Source organism: Eurytemora carolleeae, unplaced genomic scaffold (assembly GCF_000591075.1).
Source record: "Eurytemora carolleeae unplaced genomic scaffold, Eaff_2.0 scaffold395, whole genome shotgun sequence".
In the NCBI taxonomy this organism is placed as follows: domain Eukaryota; kingdom Metazoa; phylum Arthropoda; class Copepoda; order Calanoida; family Temoridae; genus Eurytemora; species Eurytemora carolleeae.
In genome coordinates, this window is record NW_019396292.1 from 248,838 (window position 1) to 271,861 (window position 23,024).

Genomic DNA, 23,024 nt, shown 5'->3' on the forward strand with positions numbered 1-23,024 from the left:
AATACAAGATGCATACTATGGATACTAGATACTGGATACAAGATAATAGATACTAGATACATAGATACATAGATACATAGATACTAGATACTAGATACTAGATACTGGATACTAGATAATGGATACATAGATACATAGATACATAGATACTAGATATTAGATATTAGATGCTAGATACATAGATACATAGATACTAGATACTTATAGATTATAGATACTAGATACTAGATACTAGATACTAGATACTAGATACTGGATACTAGATGCTAGATGCTAGATGCTAGATACTAGATACTAGGTACTAGGTAGTAGATACTAGATACTAGATACTAGATACTAGATGCTAGATACTAGATACTAGGTACTAGATACTAGATGCTAGATGCTAGATGCTAGATACTAGATACTAGATACTAGATACTAGCTTTAAAGATACCAATTTAAGTTACCAATAAAGAAACTAATGTTTCTGGCATTCTAATTTTAGTAGTGTTAGAATACAGCATTATAAAATTTCTTTCGATGCCATGAAAACAAAACAATGCATAATTGGTAAAATATTGTGATAATATGATTTCACATATTAAGTAAATCTTGTATTTAATAAACTATGATTGTTTCTCTTAGATTTAAAGCGTTACAAATACTTTACCCCTTTCCTTGTCCACAGTCTAGGGTGTCTCAATATACACAAGAATTAAGTAACTTGTCTGTACTCTCAGTCACTGTGACATTTAATCATTAACACAATATATTCCAGTTTTAGCAAAAGTTTTGAAGCATGTGGTATATAATTTTTTTAAAAACATTTAAAAACTGGCGCCGTTATTTGACATTTGTACGGATTTAATTTGACCTAATAAATCAAAATTGTCTTTATAACTTTGTCAGGAATGGATTCCCACTTTATTTAAAGCTCAATACATTTAGTTCTCTCCTCATGCAGTAGATATCAGAAACCAGATATTAATTTCAAGTCCGCACTTATTTCCCATGTTTATTGGACACCCTGTATCTTCTCTTATATATACTTTGCTTCTCTGCTTGTGTGTATCAAATAAACGTCAAAACGGCTGAACCAATTGGACCCATTTTTCCTTAAAGTTTCAATTTTCATCAAATTTGAATATCCATTAAAAAAAGATTTCAAATGCGCGTTTTTTTTTTTAATGCTCACAGATAGAGCAACAAATAAGAGGAAAGGGAAGATTGGCGGGAATCGCCCTAAAAGCTAAGTATAACACAAATATTTGTAAATTATGGCAACGGTTGGAATTCGATTATTCATGTAAACTATATACCCGTTCTGAAGTTGCGAATTGGTAAACCAAAGGGCAAATTTAAACATACAAAATATTTGAGATGTTAGAATTTGACTATCTTTTTTGACTCTTCGAAATCACAAAAAAAATCGTGCTCATAATTTACAAATTAAAACTAATTTAAAGTGGAATAACCTAATTTTTAGAATTTGCATCATCTTTGTAGTTATAGTTAAACCTCTTCAGTACAACCAAAATTTATAAATGAACTATTTTTATTTAAAACATTTATTTTTTAGGTTTAGATTGTCCCTTTGGACAAGGTCCTTTCTTTGATGTAGGTGTAGGTGTAACTGAAGGTTTAGGTTTAGGCGTAGGTAGGCTTGTTAATCGCTTTTGATAACGATCGTTTTTTGTTTCGTTAAACGATCATTTTCAAAAACGATAGTTTAATTTTCTCAAAAAAAACCGATAATTTTTAAAACGACCCACTTGTTTTCAGAAAAACGATAAGCGATCGTTTCTTATATTATTGTTTTTTTTAATAAACGGTCGTTAATTTCTGAGGTATTCCTTACTTAAATGAACTTAACGACTAAATTTCAAGGTACAAAGTGACCCAATAAACTTGAAGGTCGTCTTAGCGTTTCCAAAATGTGTGCTACATATTTTGTGCTGTAAATATTACTGGAAGTAAGCATAAAAATAGACATTTTTGCAATTAACTCTAGCGTTTTACTTTAAATTTTGTCAGAATTGGGAATAAATTGTTTCAAAGATTAATGACGATCTTCATGTTTTTGAGACTCTGTATGTCCGGTCTCCTCTACATGAAATTAACTTTTTTTTTATCAAGTGAATATTTGCAAATTATCTTTTTTCCATCTCATAATCTGAGTTCTTTTCCCTTATGTCCATTTGACAGCCCATTTTTTTCTATTCTAAATCTTTGTTTGTTTATTTTCTTGTGGTTATTAACAATTTTTAAAAATTTGTTTTTAATCGATTTTGATGGTTATTATCATTCGAACTGACGAGGGTCAACCCAGACCGAAATATATTTTCAATAAATGTGGAACTAAAATCTTCTTTTTTAATTTTACAGAAGTTTGGTCCATTACCATTTCCTAATTTTTTAAGACATTCATATAATTTTTAACATGTTTTTGGCTAAAACTAAAGTTTCAGATGGGTTTTTTATTTATTGTCCACTAGGAAATTTGTTCATAAAATTACATTAGTATTGAATATTCCACAATTGTTTGAATTATTTTACTCAGCCTGAACAGCTCCTCCTCCTGACAGTAGATGCTTATTCACCTGAAAAAAAAATAAAAATTTATATAATTTATATAATAATTCCTAACACCCCCTCTCACCAGACCCCATTGATCTATATTTCTAGATTATTTGGTCCTTAATTTTCAATAGCTATTACTGAATTTGAGCTTCTCCTAATTCTTTAAAAATAAATTAATGTATTTTTGTGGAAAAATATAAATATAGGTTAAATATGTCAAAAAAAATCTAACAAATTTGGGATTTAATCCAGACTTTTTAAATGAACAGAAAAATACAAGATGCATTCTATTTCTGCACTATGAATTTTTCGTACTTTCTTTACATGGTTGATTTCCCGTCCCACTTCTACTTTGGATTGCGTTCAAGGTTGATTTCATTGACCCTAGCTAGACATATTCTCCCTTACCATTTCCTCCTTGTTGATGAGATGTGTTGTCTTCATGACGAGTTCCATCAGTTTGTTTGTGTTAGAACTCCATTCATTCAGGTTCTCCAGGGGGTCCTTATTATACACAAGTCAGATTTTAGGAACAAGAGAAGTAGTTTGATTCGGATTTAACACCGCAAAATACGGTTGATAAGGAAAAAATGTATCTTGGAGTGCAACGGTTAAAAGCTTAAACTGTTACTGTTGGTAGTTCAGCGATTTATTTCGATTCATTAAATACGAGCACCGATTTTTATTTAGAAAGCAAGAAAATACCGTTTGTTGGCTGAAGTCAATAATTCCCTCCAGCCTATCCGTCTTAGCAGATACAGCACCAGACACTACCTAGATAATAAACTATTCAATAATACAGTCTATCCGTCTTAGCAGATACAGCACCAGACACTACCTAGATAATAAACTATTCAATAATACAGTCTATCCGTCCTAGCAGATACAGCACCAGACACTACCTAGATAATAAACTATTCAACAATACTGTCTATCCGTCTTAGCAGATACAGCACCAGACACTACCTAGATAATAAACTATTCAATAATACAGTCTATCCGTCCTAGCAGATACATCACCAGACACTACCTGGATAATAAACTATTCAATAATACAGTCTATCCGTCTTAACAGATACAGCACCAGACACTACCTAGATAATAAACTATTCAATAATAAAGTCTATCCGTCTTAGTGGATACAGCACCAGACACTACCTAGATTATAAACTATTCAATAATACAGTCTATCCGTCTTAGCAGATACAGCACCACTGTACTGAGAGTGTACAAATTCTACGTTGCCATCTATTGTACTAGAATCTATTTGATTTGATTCAACAAAAAAAAAATATTCAAAGAATTTTTTTTGATTTCATTGAAGGGTTTTCAAAAGAATTATATCTATTTTTTTGAGGCAAGATATTTCAATTTTCGACAGATTCGATTAACTCGCTTTGTCACTTTTAACGTTTATTGGAAACAAAAAACCAAAAAAACAGACAAGCCAATTAAACATAATTTTAAAAATAAAATTTATGCATAGATAAAAATTCTGATTTAAAGTAATATTTACCATGTCAGATAAACAATCCTCGGCCTTGCTTTCAGGCAGTGCCAGAAGTTCAGCCATCCTGCTTAAACTTATTCTAAACAATTTAGAAAATAAAAATTTGACGTTGTGTATGATTCAAATCTAATACTTGAGGAAAAAAGTATTTGTTAGTTCCACATTTTTTGAAAATATATTTCGGCCCGGGTGAACTCTCTTCGGTTGTAACGATATGATCCATCAAACTAAATATGAAAACAAGAAAATACTTCAAAATAAGGTTGTCGGCTGAAATAAATATTCACTTTTTAAATAATGTTACTTAGGACAATTATTATTCCTTACATTGTTACTGTGGTGATTTTGAAATTAAAAAAGTAGTTTAAAAACAGGCCAATTCACAAAAATCGGTTATTTTGAGACAAAATTAGTTTAATTTTTTTTCAGGGTATAATTTACTTTTTATACCTGGTGTAATATTTAGCCATGATCCTAATGTTATGTTCCACAATTCTAGAGAACAGATCCTTCCATCTGGAATATTCAGAACACTTTAATTTAAATCAGTGTAACGTTGAGCACAATCTGATTCAGTGCCGCACAATTTGAAAAATTACGGTACACTTTTGTACATTTTAATACAATTTAATACATCTTAGTACAATATAATACAGTACAGTACAATTGAATACATACAAGTACAACGTAATGCAGTAAAGTACAATTTAATACAGATAATCTCGGTCAAACTATTAGTTTATCAAATCGGTTCTCTAGGAAAATTTCTTCCGACTCATCTTTTACTCAAGTTACTTCATGTGCTAGGCTTTACTAGGCTTTTAGGGCGCTTCGCGCCCATCTTCTATTTAAATTGTAAACATGTTCTTTTTGTTTACATTTTAAAACAAAAAAAAAATCGCGGATTTTCAAGAATTTAAATGTTTTTACAAAATTAAAAAACTTTAAAACACATTTTTAAAAATTTTTATCATTCATAAACCTTCTGTGGTCACGTGATGTCCCACAAAGAATTTGGGCCCGATCGGTTCTGCCGTTTTGACGTTATTGGTTACAAACGAACAAACAGACAAGCGAAATTTATATATAGATGATCAACTTTTTATTGCAATTTTCAGTGGTTAATTTTAACTTCCAGGAACGTTGAAAAGGTATTTTTCAAAACAGTTTCCGATTTTTTTTTTTGGGGGGGGGGGCTGATTTGTTAAATACGTTTAATAACACATTACTGTAATTATGAAAATCAATCGATAATCTATGATTACATTGTCGTGTTAAACCTTCATACCTAGCATCTCCCTCCTCATTCCTGGGGAATACTCCGGTAGGTTGGTTTCCCTCCACCCCGTCCCTGAGCTCCTTCTCAAACTGCTGGCAGAACCCCGCCTGGTTTATCAGCTCCATGGTTGTAAACCTCTCAACAACCTGCTTATACCTGAACAATAACAAAATTAAAACCGGTTCTACAAATTTGAAAAGGTTTGATGCTAATCCGGATCCACAATGGAAAAAATGGATCCAGATTCAGATCCAGGTCATCAAAATTTCTATAAGATTTTCTGATTTTTTAAACAAAAGACAAATTTTCAAATTAATTTTCTTCTTTTTTTCACTTATTTTAATTAAGCATTAATGAAACATTCAGCGATAAGCAAAGTTTTGAAAATCTCTATTTAACAGTTTAGAATTGAATTTCAAGAGTAAAAAGTGTTTTTTTCGCAGTTTTTGATTGATGTTTTGCCGGATCCTAAGTTTGAAAAGGTTATGTAAAGGAACTGTTGACGTTATATCACTATCCAGTAGAAGTTTCAAGCAGGTACCTCTTAAACCGTAAGACCTAATTCACAATGAGGATAAATATTTTTTTTCAATACTTGGAAAGATAAATCCTGACTATTTGCTGCCTCGTTTCAGTTTAATAAATTCACACGTCACGCCACGGGAAATCGCTTTGATTTTTTGATAAAAAGAATCAAAGCATATCGATGTGATTTAGGCATGTAGTTATTGTAGAATCAAGTCCCTCTGCACCTCCGGGTGCCTCGCTGTGGCTTCATATTTAATGAAGTTGTTAAGACCATACCTGGGCAAATCTTGAAGAATTTTCTCCTTTTCAATCCTGTGAATAAGATCACTCTGCTCATTATCATACCTAGGATATGAAAAAAATAAGAATAAGACAAGAAATTTATAAAAACTTTTTTGGGACCGAGCTTTTTGCCTGGAAACAAAGATTTCCTTTCTAAAGTCAGCCTACTCAATTTTGAACTTTTAAATAAAGCGAAGAACATTTCCGTGGTTCTACCCAGTTTCCCAATCAAAATTTGTGGCTAATTACTACAAGGTTTCCGGAGTTAAAATCGACGGAATACACAAATACAAAAATTACTACTTTATCTATATTGTAGATATAAAAACCTTGAAATGTTTCTTTCTTTAACTAATATGGCTTATTTTGATAATAATAATAAAATAAATGCTCAAATATTCATAATTTACCAGAATAGAAAATTCATATAATATAAGACTATGAACGAACTTGTCAAAAAAAAAAAATCTGAAATCTATCATCTCATTAATAAAACCTACTTGGCAAGTACAACGTAGAGGACAACATTCTTCATAGCGGTCAGCTTCTTCTCCTGAAAATAAGAAAACTTTAGGAAGAATATGAAAGATCATCAATTATCATCAGAACTGCATTCCTCCTGAACCGTGTAATAATGGGAATTCTTACACGATAGGTTTACTACTATGGAACCGAACAGATATGATATAATGTTCTTTATGTGCATGTTCATTGTTTACTTTCTTTAACCACTTTGATTCAAGTCTCTTAAACATTTCCCCATTACATTTCCCGGATTCCTTTTCATAATTACATTTAATAAATAACAAGAAACAACTTCACCCTCGAGATCAACTTGAAAGATAAGTTTCTTACAAATTAAACAGTACAATTCTTTTTTTTACGTTGTTTTGATTTTTTTTTTGAGGGGTGGGTGGGTGAATTTTTCCAAAAGTTTAAATTTGTGTCCTGTTACCTCATCCGCCTGTATGGATCCAGTATTGTAAACAGCTCTGTAATGTTTACATATTCCAAGATAATCCTGATCATGTAAACTCTGTTCTATCATATACTGGTAGAACTTCAGCTTCAGCTCGTCCTGCTTCCCGTCCTCGAAGAACCTGATGGAGATCTTCTTGGAGATGATCTGGCATCTGATGTAGTCGTGGGTCAACAGGCACAGACGCATCTGCTCCAGGATCAATTCAACCTGGAGCAAAATAAATATATTAAACTAATATTTGTTCAAAATAATATTTATCATAACATTTGATTAGAATGTAAAAGAAAATGAAAGAATTAGTTTTAAAAACTTGTTTTTTTTGTATATTTCACTTGTACTTCACATATTTGTGCTATATAACCTTTTGGGCCCTGGAACATAATTTTATAGAAAATCTAAAATTAATATTAAAAGAAAACCAAATTATAATATATTCTATTCTCTTTGGTCATAGTCTAAACTGAGATAATTCTTAGTTTCGTAAATTATACATTCTAATATATCTTTTTAACAATGTGCTTTTTAAGAAAAAATGACTACAAATAATATTCAGACGTATAATATTAAAGCCTGAAAATAGAAGACATTGATCGTTAAAAAAACCAATATTTTAGTAAAGATGACAAGAAAGTTTAATACAAGAAATAAATATCAATCTTCCTTCCCCGTATAAAAAGTGTGTGATTTTTAAAAAAATCAACTCTGAATGATGATTACCTTCTCCCTCCTCTCCATGGAACCGTATGTTTCTACTTGAAGATCCTGCATCAGTTTAGTAGCTTCTTGGTTCTCCCCTTCCTCCTCCTTGATCTTAGCTAACCTGTGGGTCAACCTAGCACGCTCATTCTCAACATAGATCTTACCTAAACAATAAACATGATAATTACAACTTACAACTTCCAAGCGACTTTTTATTTTATAGATATCCTATAAATCTTGGTCCGAGTTACAACATGAGAGAAATATCGTCGTTTCTCTCTTCAAATCTTTGTCAAAGTAACAATGAGGGAGATATTGTCGTTTTTCTATCTTAAGATGATATTAATTGTGTTAATTCCCTCCCTTAGCTCGGTTACATAAATCCCGTAAGTCACGTTCAAAGAAAAATTGCAATAAATAATTATTGATTTTAGAAACCTAGGATTGTGTATTGTTAAATACAAATGATCATCTGTATAATAAAGCTCTGTGCTCATAAATATTTGTATGTATATATATTTTTTTAAATGTTAGTTAAAGCTGGCTAAAAAAGGCTGGACAAAATTGGCTGACATTTTTTGAGGGAGCCCATGGGTACCCAGGACGTAACATCGGCTAAAAAACTGAAATTTTTGGAGGCGGCTATTATTATGAAATTTAATTCGGGTTCATTTTGTACCCCCTTCCGTTTATTTGCAAACACTCACTTTACGTGCTCCTGTTGTTGTAACTGACCTGTTGTAACGGTTCTGAGAGTATCAATGAGTTTAAGTAGAGTAGGTTTATCAGGAGTAGAGTCAAGGAAAGTGCAGCACTCTCCAACCATCTTAGCCACAGCCATCTTGAGCTGGGACCTTTTCTTAGTCAGCTCCAGGATCTTCTCATTCAGCATATTCCATTCTCCAGCCTAACAATCAATCAATGAATGAGTGAACCTATGACAGAAAGGAAGGATGAGTGAAAGGATGAATGAGTGAAAGGATGAATGAATTAATGAGTCAATGAATAAATGTTGGTCATATTTGTTCTAATGTTTTCATTTTCTAAATAAAATACCTTAGCACAGAGCTTAACGATAAGAACCAGAATTCGTCCTGAGCTGTGAGTATCAGAACCAGTTCTATAAACACAATCAATCAATCTATCAACAAGTCACAGCAAGATCAATCCATCAATCAGCCACCACAAGATAAACCAATCAATCAGTAAGCCACAACAAAATCTTTATTATGATTTAAATGTTTATTTCAGTGCGATATGTTTTAACAAAGAAGCATTATAAGATTTCAAAAATATAATTAAAATCAACAAGTTCTATCAATAAATCGACAATCCATTATATTATATCAATCCATCACAAAGCTACTAAAAGATCAGGCAATCAACAACTAAGATCAATTAATATAGCAGTTTTGTTTTTGTTTATGCTTTACATTAAATAAGATAAAATCTACGGCAACGAAGGCAACAAGGTAACAGGCAAGTAAAGAGGCAATTTATTAATGAAAACCAATGAATAAGTGGCAATTTTATCAGCAAATACATCAAGACACTTGTAAAACAAACAAACGTATAAAAAAATGAACCACAAGGTGTCAATTCTTATTATTGTATAATAATCGTTAAAGATCCCCAATGTGGAATCCCAAGTCCATCATCCTGGTAATAGGCCAGTGTTCCTAAACCCTGTTCAATCTGAGACTCTGGAATTCATAGTTAATTTCGGATTAGGCCAGAGTAGGTAATCCCAGGCGCTAACCTTACAAAAACTACCTGGTTTGTTTCTCTAGAGCAAGAAGCATATCAAGAGCTTCATTAAGCTTTCCTGAGTCAGCTAGAGACTCAGCAATAGGAAGCTTCTCATCACAAGTAGCGGAGTAATCAACCTGAACAAACACATCGTCAAAACATGTTCTTGTAGTTAAAGGGACTACTTGGTCTTACAACCCTTGAGATCCGTAGGAAACGCTATGATTTAGTGCAAACCTTCAAGATTCTTAACGGCTTTGATAAAGTCAACCCGTCAATTTGGTTTCGTACTGTTGATAACCAGCACACTAGACTGACCAGAAATACTTCCTACAATAAGAACCTGATCGCAACAAGATTTAAGACAGATATTAGACGGAATTTCTTTTCTATCAGAGTGGTTTCCCTTTGGAATAGCTTACCAATTGAAGTCAAGGAGTCCAGGAATGTCTTCATTTTTAAGACTAAATTGGAGGAATTAGTCATTTAAACTGTCTTTCTATGCTATTAGGAACTGTGTTACGAAGCATCTAGATGAATAACTTATCGAAAAGTCACGCAGTTTCCAGAGGACACCAAAGACGTTTGCACCATGGACCTAGAGGTCTCCTGCAAACCACCACACAAGTAAACAAGTAAGTAAGATAACCTTTAAAACAACATTTTTCTCAGACCAATAAGGAAAATATTCTCGGTTTTCTATCATAAAGTGTGAACATTTACAAAAATCAATTTTTAGCTAAAATCAAACAAGAATATTTTACTAATACTTAGACAAAGCTATCTATCTATCTATTATGACATCCCAATAACACGAATGTTACCAGGAAACCACCCCTCCCGGTAACCCTCAGCCTCCCTTAGGAGTACGTGGGTCACAGAGAGCTATGAATGTTACTGTTGTCAAACAGTCATGTCCCCCTTAAACCGACATCAGCGTGTACTACATCCCTTATTTAAGTTTCTGTATTCCTGCTTTCAATGTTAAATCCTATATCTTGTCTGGGATTAGTCAAGCTTTCAACTCAGTTGTGGAGAGAAGTGTCCTTGATAACTAGCTTACTATACAAGTACAACGTACATAGCGCCCTTTCTCTCAAAAGGCTAAGAAAGCTCTGCTGACACCCTTCCCCTGGGAGGTTCAGATACACACTGATTTTTTCAGAAAGAAAATGCTTTCCAAAAACTCAATCCAGCAACATTTTCAAAATGGCGAATAACTTTTAAAAGTTCGTTTTACCTCCATCTTAACGATGGTTCCTCCATCCGCAATAATCTCATTGATCTTCTCCTCCTGAAACAAAATAATTTTTGNCACTCTAATAGAATAGAAGATGTGAGTAAAAAACGAGTTTAAAAAAGATTATGACTAAAAATACGGTAAATAAAACAAGTAAGAGTAAACAAGTGAAAAATTAAGACAGAGTAAATAGAAAATGAGTAAAACAAATGGTAGATAATAATAATAATAGATCTGAAAAAGGAACCCGACATGGAACCCCCAGAAAAAGGCCAAATTAAAGATGAGAGAAAGAAGGGTAAAAAAGTGAATAGGATTAGAGTAGAAAAACATACCCTGGTTTTATCATCCTGCTTCTTCTTCGGGCTAGAGCTGGTTTTCTCCTGGCTAGCAGTCATCTTTATTCTTTATTCTGAAACAGATAACAGTTTATATATATTTCTTTAGCTAGGGACAAGACTTTAAAATTGTTAAGTTGTATCTGAACAGAAGTGCTGTACCTATGCACAGCTTTGCTGTACATATAATAACCAGTAGTAATAGAGAATGGGTCTAGAAACAGCACAACAATAATATAAAGAACCGTTCAAGCTAGGCTAGGAGAATACACCAAATAAAATACTTAAAAATTGTATTACATTTTCTGGGAGGAATTAAAACAAACCTCAACCTTACTAGCAGCAATTAGTTTGTTTTTATTACTCCAAGTAACTGCAGTACACTTATATGTAAACAAAGGTATGGAATTTCCTTTTCATCTTCCTTAGTTGAAAAATGACTAATAATAACATGGCTCTAATGGCTTGGCTACAATGTGCGGTCAGATTGCATAAAACAGTGATGACTATAAACCGAAGCTCAACTATTTAAACCAGTTTTGCAATTAAAAGCACTATTACAAAACTTAACTATCTACTTGTCAATATATTAACATGTTAAATTAAGTAACAATTGGAAGTATTTTAAAAGATTTAACAGGAAGACCATATTAGTTTCTAGTTTTATAAAGTTATATAAAAATGCAGGATATATTCTAGATTTTGCAAGTTTAACATCCATTAGACAAGGGGCGACAGGTTTATTAATCCTGTGAGTAGGTTGTCAGATCTCAAACTCTTAAAGGAATTGTTCACCTATCTAAAACTACATCTTTTTAGAAATTCATAGAGAAAACAATCTCATGACTGATTATTTTGACAAAAAATTTGATCATCAAAATTAAGTATTTTGGTGGAATTTCAAATAGGGTAACAATCTCTTTTAAAGATTTTATTCAGCTGACAACCGTCAATGACCCATTGTTTATTGGACTAAAATTATATCCTCTCTAAGAGTCTAGGATTTGTTTACAAGAAAGTGAATAATAAAACTTATTCACAAAACATCATATCAGGGGTGTATATTTTTGTAGGTCTGGGGGAAAATGAAAAATTTAACAAGAAAGTTTTATTACCCTTAATGATACGTTTAACCCAAATCTTTTCCCCCTTATTTTTGCTCTCCCCGCCAACAAAATAACTTCCAGGGAACCAAAATGACTTTTAAAAGGGTGTGGAGGGGGATTATTTTTTCAAAAAGATATACACCCCTGCATCAAATACTGCAGGTTGAGCCAGGATTATAAAAAATTAAGTATTATTCACCTTAGAAGAATGAATACAGTGGAAGACAAAGAGGAACGAAGAAAAATACTTAAATGCGGTTTAATCCTTAGGATTAAAGAAGGAACTAGATTATACTCTGATTAACATTTACAAAATTGGAATTGTCTTTCATACATATTCAGTAGAAAACTAATAATAATCAACATAAGAAGCAGTCTTTCAGGCGTTTACTAAGACATCGGGGAGTCAGCCTAAAGGAGGCGGAGTATTAGAGGAGTTCTTACACAGACAGCGAGGAACATTGGGAGTTGTTTTTGGGTGACAGTAAATACCAAACATTAGGAGTCTTCTTCAAGATAAAAATACTAACAGACAATGCATCTTAGGAATGTTGATAGTTGGCTAGTTGTGTGGAGCTCGTTTTCCAACCATATATCCTCGCCATCTAAACAACACAATCTTATTTATTTTTTTCCAGTTTTTTATCTTAATAAACCTGTATTGAACAAAAATGTGTCAACAAATGATTTAAAGAAACATAATAAAACAAACTATAGAAGAAGACGAAGTCAGAACTATTTTGTTGTAAATCCCGGAATCAAGTATTCATCTCAATTCTCTATCTTTTGCAGAGCGGCGGATAATTTTTCGACATCTGCTCTCCAGAAATAACTTTGATTCTTGAAAAATATAAAATTTTAAAATGCCCATCACTGGGTATCGAGATCAAGCGTTCAAGGTAAATGATACTTAACACACAATTTCCGATCTGTGCTGACAAAGGTAAAAGTTCCGATCTGTGCTGACAACGGTAAAAGTTCCGATCTGTGCTTACAAAGGTAAAAGTTCCGATCTGTGCTGACAAAGGTAAAAATTCCGATCTGTGCTGACAAAGGTAAAAGTTCCGATCTGTGCTGACAAAGGTAAAAGTTCCGATCTCTGTTGACAAAGGTAAAAGTTCCGATCTCTGTTGACAAAGGTAAAAGTTCCGATCTCTGTTGACAAAGGTGCAAAGCAAAATGCAAAAACTAAAATGAGTTTTAAAGGGACTCTCGACGACATTTCTAGTGACCCTCTCCAATTCACAAATCATCAATAAAATATCAGTGTTAATCTCTCTGAAAATTTGATTATTTTCAAATTAGTTTCTCTACACCGACTTGCGAATTAACACAACGGACAAAGAATAATATTTTTAGATAGAAATGACGCATGGAACTCTTTAAATAAAAGATCACTTGGAATATGTCGACACTCGTCAAAGTCCATAGAAAACCAAAAACATAAAAATTTAAATTTCACCTTTCCGCAGTTTCTGAAAGGACCGTACTATTTTGTATAGTTGCCAGTAGTAGTAGTTGGTTTATATGAGTAGTATGATAATCCCATCTAGCAATCTAAATATATACATATATATTTATTATCTTGGGCACCCAGCTCTGCCCAGGTAACTTAAAATTACTCCCGACGTTTACCCACACTTCAACGATTTCACTGAAAAACTAAATTTTCGCCATTACTCAACTTAGAATATCAAAACTAAGCTTAGCACATTTCCGTGGGTCTCCCGAGTTCCCCAATCAAAATTTTAGGAAAATCGGTCCAGGGGTTCCTGAGTTATGATCGGACAAACAGAAAACAAGACAAACAGAGATTACAATTTTATATATATAGCAGTATTCTGTGAATGGTCGGTTTAATTTCATGAGTAGTAGAATAATTACTTTAAGTACTTAAAGTCAAAACAGATTATGAGGGGGAGAGGTGGAGGTTGATGATACCTTCAAAAATTAAACGAATTCTTATTAATGGTTACATCTTATTTATGGTTTATAATACATACTAGGAATTCAAGACGCTTCGCGCCCTTCTTTCTAGGCTTTTAAGGCGCTTCGCGCCCATCTTCTATTTAAATTGTGAACATGTTCTTTTTGTTTACATTTAAAAACAAAGAAAATTTTTTTACAAAATTATAAACCTTTAAAACACATTTTTTTAAATTTTTATCATTCATAAACCTTCCCTGTGGTCACGTGATGTCCCACAAAAATTCGGGCCCGATCGGTTCAGCCGTTTTGACGTTTATTGGATACAAACAGACAGACAAACAAACAAACAAACAAACAGGCCAAATTAATATATAGATTACGACTGTTTTCTTTTAATATATTCTTAAGTTTTTCTAACCTTGGGTGCAGTTTGCATGGTGAAATGTCTGAGATCGTAGAATGTTGCAGAACCAGCATCATAAAATGGTAACAGGGCCAACAAAGATCTCATTCCTCTACAATACAAACAGATTAGGAGCTTAAAGATAGATCGTAAACTTCAGTCATGAAACAGTAACTAACTAGCTTTTTAAAGGAGGAAAACATGACAACATGACATTACCTTTGATGGAAAGGTTTTGCTTAGTTTCCAGAGTGAACGAAAACTAGGATATCAAAAAAAATTTCCCTCTTTTATTTCATGTCCTTTCCCCTTTCCCATGGGGAGTAAAAATATCATATCCCCCCACCCCAAAGGTCCCTCTCCCCTCATCCCTCTCCCCAACCGGGGAGAGGGATGAAAAATTACAGTATATACCCCTGAATCAAAGAGTAACATTTCGTTAGTTTTCAGTAAAATCCCACTCAACTAAATGTAACACATTGGAAGTTCAGACAGCCAAGTTACTTAATGATTTCAGGGATATACATTTTCTTGTGAAATCATTTCCCTTTCCGACTCAAACTCTTGTTCTCCCTCGATTTTATATCACAGGATTTTCGTCTTGGGACAAAATAAATNGGGGGGGGGGGGTGATAGGGTTGTAATTAAAAAATGAACCTTTTAAAAAGTAGTTGAACAATAACATTATCAGGACTGATATTCTGGAGATCGTAGAGACCAATGAGGGAGTACATGAACCCGTTCAGGATAAAGGTGGAAGGATTGGTCGGATACTCCTCATACCAGTCATATCTGTCAAGGAACACTGTCTTTACTCCGCCCTCCGCCACGGGTTTCTGGAAGGGCCCCAGGGCAGCCTCCGCTGCAGTCAGGTATTTCTGGTCTCTGGTCACATGATATGCCCGACTGAGAACAGAAATAGCTTGACCCTGACACATTGCTCCGTACCAACCTTAAACAAAAATATAATTCAAACGTTACATTTTAAAACTTTCTGTCTTAATTGGACTGACGATTTAATTTCAAGCTAACCTTCATTTAAAAGAGAAGCATACCCGATTTACAATAATCTGAATAATAACGTAGTTTTCTAACCTAAATCGTGTTTTATTCCGACAATTTCTCTTTTGTTTCTGTTTTGAAACGCATCAGTTTTAAATGAACAAATACATGAATATCTAATTAATACTCTATTGGACTCAGCTTTCCAGGGTACTTTCGTGAATCGGAATTGCCACTCTTTAACGGAGGAGGGTCCATTGAGATTAAGTTTACAGTGACTTTGAGAGGGTTAAAATTTCGCATGAGACAGTTTAAAGGGACTTGTGACTTAATTTTTAAGTTTCCTTACAGTGGAAGAGTGCTATGTCCGATATCCAACGATACTCATTAAACTTATATCTGAGAAACAATGAGAAAGATATCGTATTTGTCCTATCTTGTTGCCTACAGCAGTCATTTTACTCCCTCTTTATGTAACAATATTATTGAAAACGTGATTTTAGGACGAGGTTTTCAATCCGAGGCGTATTTGAGGGGGGGGGGGAGGCTCAACCACCCCATTATCTATTGTTTCAGGGTGTTTTGAAGTCCCAATATGGGTGCTGAGCACCCCCTAGGAAGAAGAAAATTTCTAAATCCGCCCCTGTTTGCAATTTCAACCATTTTACTAAAAATTGCGCCATTTTTTACCTGGTTGAATTTCTGCTGCTTTAGGATACTTCTTCTGTCCTTGGTTAAAAATAACATTACTCGGCCAACCTCCGTTCTCATCCTGGTTCTCCAGGAACCAGTTCGCTCCGTCCAGGAACATCCTGATCACAGAAGAGGTCAGTAAATCTTAAAGAAAAGGTTACTGGATCATTTTAAAGGACGGATTTAGGATCCGGATCCGCATCAAAATGAAATGGACCCTCAACACTGCTTTCTGTTTTCTTTATCAGTGAACCATTATTACTTGCCCTAAAATTTCCCAAAACTATGGGTTCAAAAACTGATTTATTGAAACTTAGTAATTTCACTTCCTGAAAAAAATCGACTTTTGCTTACAATCTTTGTTGTTGCTAAGAAAAAATAGTTCCTAGTCCTAATACGTCAAATAAAATTTGTAAACAAACACAATACCCTCTCATTATTTCAACACGAATTAAAATTTTATAGTTTTTTCTCTCTTTGCTTTTCTCAATTCTTAATAGTACACACCACAGGGGGGGGGGATTATTTTCGATGATCGATGGGAAAATCTGAAAAAGGTGGACATCAACTGAAAATTTTTTCCAAACTTACTTACTATCCTATATAATATATAGATCATTATTTTTTACCCCACAATTCAGCGAGATCTTTGCTACGCACAAACCTTATTTTCTTACTTTAATTTTACCTTAAATCCTCTCCATCACTTAGAGATATATTTGCAACATTCCCAGATCCGTAGAACTTGAGGGAGATCACCTTCAACTTGGTTCTCTTCAGCTTCTTAGCCTTCTTCTTGTCGTTGGAGTGTGTGAGCCCCTTCTTGAGGTCGGTAAACAGGTCCCTGGTCAATCTCAACCAACGACCAGAGGCCTTGTTCCCGAACCCAAACTGGAACTCTGAACCATCACTCTAATCAAATTAGGGCGTCAATCAATTAATAAAACCAGGAAGCCTAATATTCAGTTTGAAGGCTTAGACTAAACGATTTGAAAATTAAAAAAGAACCACTAAACTGAAACACAGAAAAACGTTAATTTTTCTTAAGAAAATCATTAACATAAAATCTATATAAAAGATGTCCAGCTTCACAAAACTGCCCGACACTCCCAAGTGGAATATTGACTATTTGTTTCATATCTTCAACATATATATGATTAATGAAGAAGACCCTAAGGGTGCATTACCTGTATATAGATGCCTGATTGTGTGTATAAAAGTGTAAACAACTCCCCCTCCTCCTCAGCTAGTAGTTGAACCTTGAACCAAGTTTTAATATCAGAGTTTATCTTCAGATCTAAACTCAACACCAGGTGGGGGGAACTCAGCGCAAACTCTACAATAGAAACATTATCATAATTTTGAGAATTCGTCAATCGTTTTCATTATATTGCTATTCTATCATATCTGAAGTAGTTTCTAAGTCTGTGTGTCCAATCATAACTCATAAATCCCTTGACCTATTTGCCTCAAATTCATGCTAGAGAGCAGCTTGGTAGTACCACGGTTCTTAGTTCGAGTGGGTTGACTTTCCTAGATACTTCAGTTTCCAGGCAAAGCTGAGTTCCCAAGCTAGTTGATCATAAGAGATGAACAATTCAGTGCTTAGGGATTAAGATTTGCAATAATTGGGCTACCAACTTACCAAATCCAGTTCCAGAAACAAATTTCGGAAAAGAACCAAAATATGCAATAAAAAGGTGAACTAATGCGAAATATGCAAGACTCTCCTAACAAAAAATTAGCAAAAAGAAGAAATTTAGAAATTTTCGTTTTCTTATAAGAAAAAAACCAGTGCTTAGGATCCGGATCCGTTGGATCCGCAAGATTTTGGCTTCCTGGATCCGGATCCGCAAAAATATGCGGATCCACAGATCCGGATCCAAGAGGTAAAATATTCACCAAAAACTGCAAAAAACAAATGTTTACTCCTAAATATCCTCATTTCTGAATGGTTTTAGGATTAAAATAAGCGAGAAAAAAAATAAAACAAAAAATTTGGAAATAATTTTTTGTTGAAAAAATTCAGTAAATCTTTAGGAAATGACCTGGATCCGGATCCATTTTTTTCCAGTGCGGATCCAGGATCCGGATCAAAATTAAATGGATCCTAAGCACTGGAAAAAACAACCCTCCAAAATTGTGTACGAGCTGGGTCGAATCCCATTCTTTCAATGAATCAGATACGCATTAAACTCATTTTTCTTGAACATTAAATTGGTAAAACTTGTAAGACCAAAACCAACCAAAACGACTCGAATCCATATCTTGATGGATGTATCCTAGGCGCTGAATCAGAGAGGAGTAAAATTACCTAAAGTATTCTTAAACTGTATAACAAGGGAGTTAGTATCCTCGTCTCTAACTCTAGCCGCAGTGTCTTCTTGCTCCAGCTGTATAGTGTACCTAAACATATTATCTTTAGTTATTCAAGAATATGATTTCCTCTACAAAGAAAATACCAAGTAGATATAGAACCAGAGATGTATATTTCTAAAGATCGGGGGGAAAAATGACAAGTTGGATTTTTTCAGCCTTATTCATACGCTTTACACTAAAAGTTATTTATTATTGTTTATTGTTGATTAATCCTCAGGAACTCATATAGAGGATGATTTTGTTGACTTAAGAGTTGCGATTGTTCTTTCTAAAAATAATCTATTTTCCCTATTCTGCGAATAAAAGCGTAAAAAAAAATTTGGCGCTTCGTGAAAACATACCTTACTTCTTTGGGGGAAAATTTTTTCAGGAAAATAAACACCACATCATATTGGCTTCCTTGATCCGGATCCGCAAACAACTGCGGATCCACGGACCCGGATTCAAGGGATATAATGTCATTTAAAACCTGCTAGAAACACGCATACAAATCAATCTCGACGTTAACTAATGAGAGATTATCAAAAATTTGCAAATCTCTGAAAATACGCATGAAAAAGAAGAAAACATGTGTAAATCTTGAAGAAATGTTCCAAGCCTGGATGAAGAGCCGAACTTTCATGATATGGATCCTAACCATTGTTTTATTCTCTACCTTTTAATATTTTCTCTGTGCTGAGCTTGAGAATGAACGGAGTAGTGAGCTAGAGCAAACTGTGCTATCTGAGTAGGATAAAAATATCCCTGGGGATTCCACTGGGTGGAGAGAGGAACCCCCTCACCAGCAGATACACAGAGAACACGGGACCGTCCTTCGACATCGAAGGAGGCAAAGTGCATAAACTCCTCCCTGGGGTTGTATCGGGAGCTGGGAGTAAGAACTCGAGAGTTCGAATGTGAAACATCGAACTCCTAAAATTTAAGTATTTTAAATTTAATTTCAAAAAATTCTTTTAAACAAAATTATAACAATAATAATAGTAAAATTAGAAACCGAAAAGAACTATAAGTTGCATATGAAAAAAGTATTTAGAAATTAGTTTTAGTTGTCGTAAAATATTAGCTGCACACTATAATGAGAGATAGTACCGATATAATATGATAATCTATTATCATTGATGTCTCTGTAGGGGTGTATATTTTCAAATTTTCCCTTCAATTTTCAATGGGGGGTGGGAAATTATTTTCAAGAAAACATACACCCCTGAGTCTCTTGTCTATTTGTAATGCGCATTGTACAAGTAGCAGTGACGAAAGAAAAATACGTTCACTTCCGATTGAACTTAATGTTGCGTCTAAAAAAGACGGGAGGAAGTCTCTTAATATTTAGACTTTACAGAAATAGTCTTTTAAAACTTATTAAATATTTTAAAACCTAACCTTAACTCCATGGTTTAAAGAGAAAGCGCCAAATATTTCAAAATAGTTCTTGATGAAGTTGAACGGAAGATAAACATCTACTCCGTTCCAGAGACAAGATAGTTTCCTGGTAGACTGGAGACCAACACTCTTAGAGGTCTCTCTATTCCAGTAACAGGGTAGATCAGATATTGCAGGGTTAACATCCTGAACAATAACATCCTAATAATCATAACATCAATTAGTTTTGATGCAATAACAAAGAGAGGGGTTGCTACACCATAATAAGCCAAGTCGTAAAATTTGCAGAATGACATCCCGACCTATAATAAATAAGTTTCGAATCCCGCATACTGGCTCCACTGTTGTTTATAAAGACGGACCCTTTATACTTAATTCAAAGATTGCTATGCCGTTATTATAATTTGACTTTTAGAAATTTCTAAAAAAAAGGCTGATTGATTTCGACAGTTTTTACTATATTTAACAGGACACACATCCAGGACTGAGGATATCACAAATATGAGCAAATCACAAAAGAAGCATTGTGTGATACGAATTTGATATGTTAGGAACACGAATATATTTATAAGCGAAACAATTCAACAATTTTATCTTAAATCCTTAATTCATTGAAGGAAGTATTATTACTTACACAATGTTAGTAATATGAGAATGTATCTAATCCGTCTATTCATCCTTCATCCCATTGTAATCTACAAATTATAAAAATTAAATTGAATGTAGATATCACTTCAGTTTATAAAATCACTAATATTTAGTTTTAGTTTGATGGTACCTCTATATAGTATTAAATGACGAGAACAATTTTGTGTTGTAAAAGTTGCAACTCACTTGATGCGCACCGGTGAATGCGTAATTTTGCCAAATATGTTTTGTTAGATCGTCTTCAATTTCCTTCTATGTTGATTGATTTTGAAAAGGTTCGTTTAAACATTTCATTGTCGACTTGTGGCCGGGTCAAGAGTCCGGTATCTTAAGAGCGGTATTAGCTAATACCGCTCTAATACCACTAGAAACACGCATACAAATCAATCTCGACGTTAACTAATGAGAGATTANGCCTCTTTTTTTTGAAAAAATATTGAATCCTTTTTTGACTACGTAAACTATTCGCTCATAGAGACACTTTCACATAACAAGTGTTATTAAATTATTTATGTAATTTTTTAATTGGACTCGTCATCAGACACTTCCTCTTAATATTGTGGTGTAAGCTTCAATGGGTGAAAAATATAGATTAAAACCTTTCTTAAAAATATCTATATTTTCATAGAAATGATACATATTGTATATTGTATAATTATAAATACTGATATCAAAGATATATTTACACTGAAGGCAGTAGCTGTACTGATGAAAGCTTTTTATCACAGGGCATTTAATTTTCTCTGCATTTAAAAGAATAATAGTAAAATTAGAACTAGTTATAATGAGAATGAATCGACTTTGATCCATAAAAACGCGTGGGAAGTAAAAAATGCTTGATATTTTCTTAATAACTGTCCGTCCCTCGGGTTTCTCTTGTTAGGTCTCTTTCCATAATCATTATATAGTTTTTTTTTATAGTTTTTGTATTTTTCCAAATTCAAAATTATTGCGAAACTTCAACAGATATATTTTTATGCCTGATTGCAGATTTCATCTCTTTTTTTCTAAATCTCCTTACAAACTTTTTTAGATGATTTCTTTTTTCAAGTTCCCCAAACCCCTCAAACTCGACAAATCGAAAAACATTATTTTTAAAGATTTCCCATATTTTTTGCTTATTAAATTTTTTGCTTATTGCAATTTTGAGTTTCATGTTTTAGATTAGGGCTGTATATTTTCTTGGAAAACAATTTCCCAAATATATTTCTACTTGAATTCTGACAAAAATGATTGATTTTTTTCGGCACATGGGAAAATTTTTAAGGGAAACTTGTTAGTTAAAGCTAAAATGCCTCCCTTCATTAGCAACATCATTATATCCCTTCCCCTAATATCTTTCCCTTCAATGTCTTTCCTCTTCCTACCTTCTCTTCAATATCTTTCTCTTCCTATCTTCCCTTCAATGTTTTTCCTCTAACTACCTTCCCTTTAATATTTTTCTCTTCCTATTTTCCCTTCCCTTTAATATCGTTCCTCTTTCTACCTTCCCTTCCCTTCAATACCTTTCCTCTTTCTACCTTCCCTTCCCTTCAATATTTTCCTCTTTCTATCTTCCCCTCCCTTTGCAATATCTTTGTTCTTTCTACCTTCCCTTCAATATCTTTCCTTTCCCTACCTTCCGGCCCTTTTATCCTCCTACCTTTTTCCCATCAATATTTTTCCTCTTCCTACCTTCCCATCCTTTCAATATCTTTCCTCTTTTTACCTTCCCTTCCCTTCAATATCTTTCCTCTTCCTATCTTCCCTTCAATATCTTTCCTCTTCCTATCTTTCATTCCCTTCAATATCTTTCCTCTTCATATATTCCCTTCCCTTCAATATCTTTCCTCTTTCTATCTTCCCAATTGAACATCTTTCCTCTTTCTACCTACCTTCCCTTTAATATCTTTCCTTTTCCTATCTTCACTTCAATATCTTTCCTCTTCCTATATTCCCTTCCCTTCAATATCTTTCCTCTTCCTATCTTCCCTTCAATATCTTTCCTCTTCCTATCTTCCCTTCAATATCTTTTCTCTTTCTACCTACCTTCTCTTTAATATCTTTCCTTTTCCTATCTTCTCTTCCCTTCAATATATTTCCTCTTCCTACCTTCCCTTCCCTTTAATATCTTTCTATTTCTACCTTCTCATCCTTACTTTATCCTACTAACCTTTCCCTCCCAACATCCCTCCCAACCTTTCCCTCCCAACATTTCCTTCCAACACTTCCCTCCCAACATGTAATCCCAACATGTTCTCCCAACATTTCCCTCCCAACATGTAATCCCAACATTTTCCACCAACATTTTCTACCAACATTTTCTACCAACATTT

At 33.7% G+C, this 23,024-nt stretch overlaps 2 protein-coding genes across 4 annotated transcripts; both read right to left on the reverse strand.

Moving 5' to 3' along the window:
• Window positions 1–2,444: 2,444 nt before the first annotated feature.
• Window positions 2,445–11,249, reverse strand: LOC111700315 (26S proteasome non-ATPase regulatory subunit 12). Of its 3 annotated transcripts, XM_023471186.1 has the most exons (15): window positions 11,167–11,249; window positions 10,832–10,885; window positions 9,616–9,728; window positions 8,899–8,962; window positions 8,578–8,749; window positions 7,861–8,006; window positions 7,117–7,350; window positions 6,662–6,714; window positions 6,156–6,224; window positions 5,361–5,507; window positions 4,523–4,588; window positions 4,079–4,151; window positions 3,268–3,336; window positions 2,971–3,066; window positions 2,445–2,582 (listed from the first exon to the last, which is right to left on the reverse strand). In XM_023471186.1, the coding sequence occupies exons 1-15, from the start codon at window positions 11,227–11,229 to the stop codon at window positions 2,535–2,537; spliced, it is 1,467 nt and encodes a 488-aa protein (XP_023326954.1). In that variant the 5' UTR covers window positions 11,230–11,249; the 3' UTR covers window positions 2,445–2,534. The 3 variants fall into 3 exon arrangements, with proteins under 3 accessions (XP_023326954.1, XP_023326955.1, XP_023326956.1); XM_023471187.1 differs by lacking the exons at window positions 2,445–2,582; window positions 2,971–3,066; window positions 3,268–3,336 and adding an exon at window positions 3,466–3,528; XM_023471188.1 differs by lacking the exons at window positions 2,445–2,582; window positions 2,971–3,066; window positions 3,268–3,336 and adding an exon at window positions 3,581–3,656.
• Window positions 11,250–12,426: 1,177 nt separating this feature from the next.
• LOC111700314 (D-glucuronyl C5-epimerase) lies at window positions 12,427–20,392 on the reverse strand. The gene is made up of 11 exons (XM_023471185.1): window positions 20,321–20,392; window positions 20,062–20,262; window positions 19,337–19,593; window positions 18,617–18,708; window positions 17,490–17,638; window positions 16,991–17,214; window positions 16,300–16,421; window positions 15,265–15,559; window positions 14,623–14,719; window positions 13,738–13,832; window positions 12,427–12,880 (listed from the first exon to the last, which is right to left on the reverse strand). Exons 1-11 carry the CDS (start codon window positions 20,390–20,392, stop codon window positions 12,838–12,840), a joined length of 1,647 nt encoding a protein of 548 aa, XP_023326953.1. The 3' UTR covers window positions 12,427–12,837.
• Between the last annotated feature and the right edge of the window lie 2,632 nt (window positions 20,393–23,024).

Bases quoted from the DNA above. Each gene is read 5' to 3' on its own strand.
- LOC111700315 (XM_023471186.1), bottom strand. From the start codon at position 11,229: ATGACTGCTAGCCAGGAGAAAACCAGCTCTAGCCCGAAGAAGAAGCAG. The intron at 8,750-8,898 runs GTATTTTATTTA...ATTGATTGTTAG, and splicing joins TCGTTAAGCTCTGTGCTAAG to GCTGGAGAATGGAATATGCT. The intron at 4,589-5,360 runs GTATGAAGGTTT...TGAATATTCCAG, and splicing joins AATGAGGAGGGAGATGCTAG to ATGGAAGGATCTGTTCTCTA.
- LOC111700314 (XM_023471185.1), bottom strand. From the start codon at position 20,392: ATGCGGGATTCGAAACTTATTTATTATAGGTCGGGATGTCATTCTGCA. The intron at 19,594-20,061 runs GTTAGGTTTTAA...CTTAAATTTTAG, and splicing joins CTTTAAACCATGGAGTTAAG to GAGTTCGATGTTTCACATTC. The intron at 16,422-16,990 runs GTAAAATTAAAG...TTCTGTGATCAG, and splicing joins AGTGATGGAGAGGATTTAAG to GATGTTCCTGGACGGAGCGA.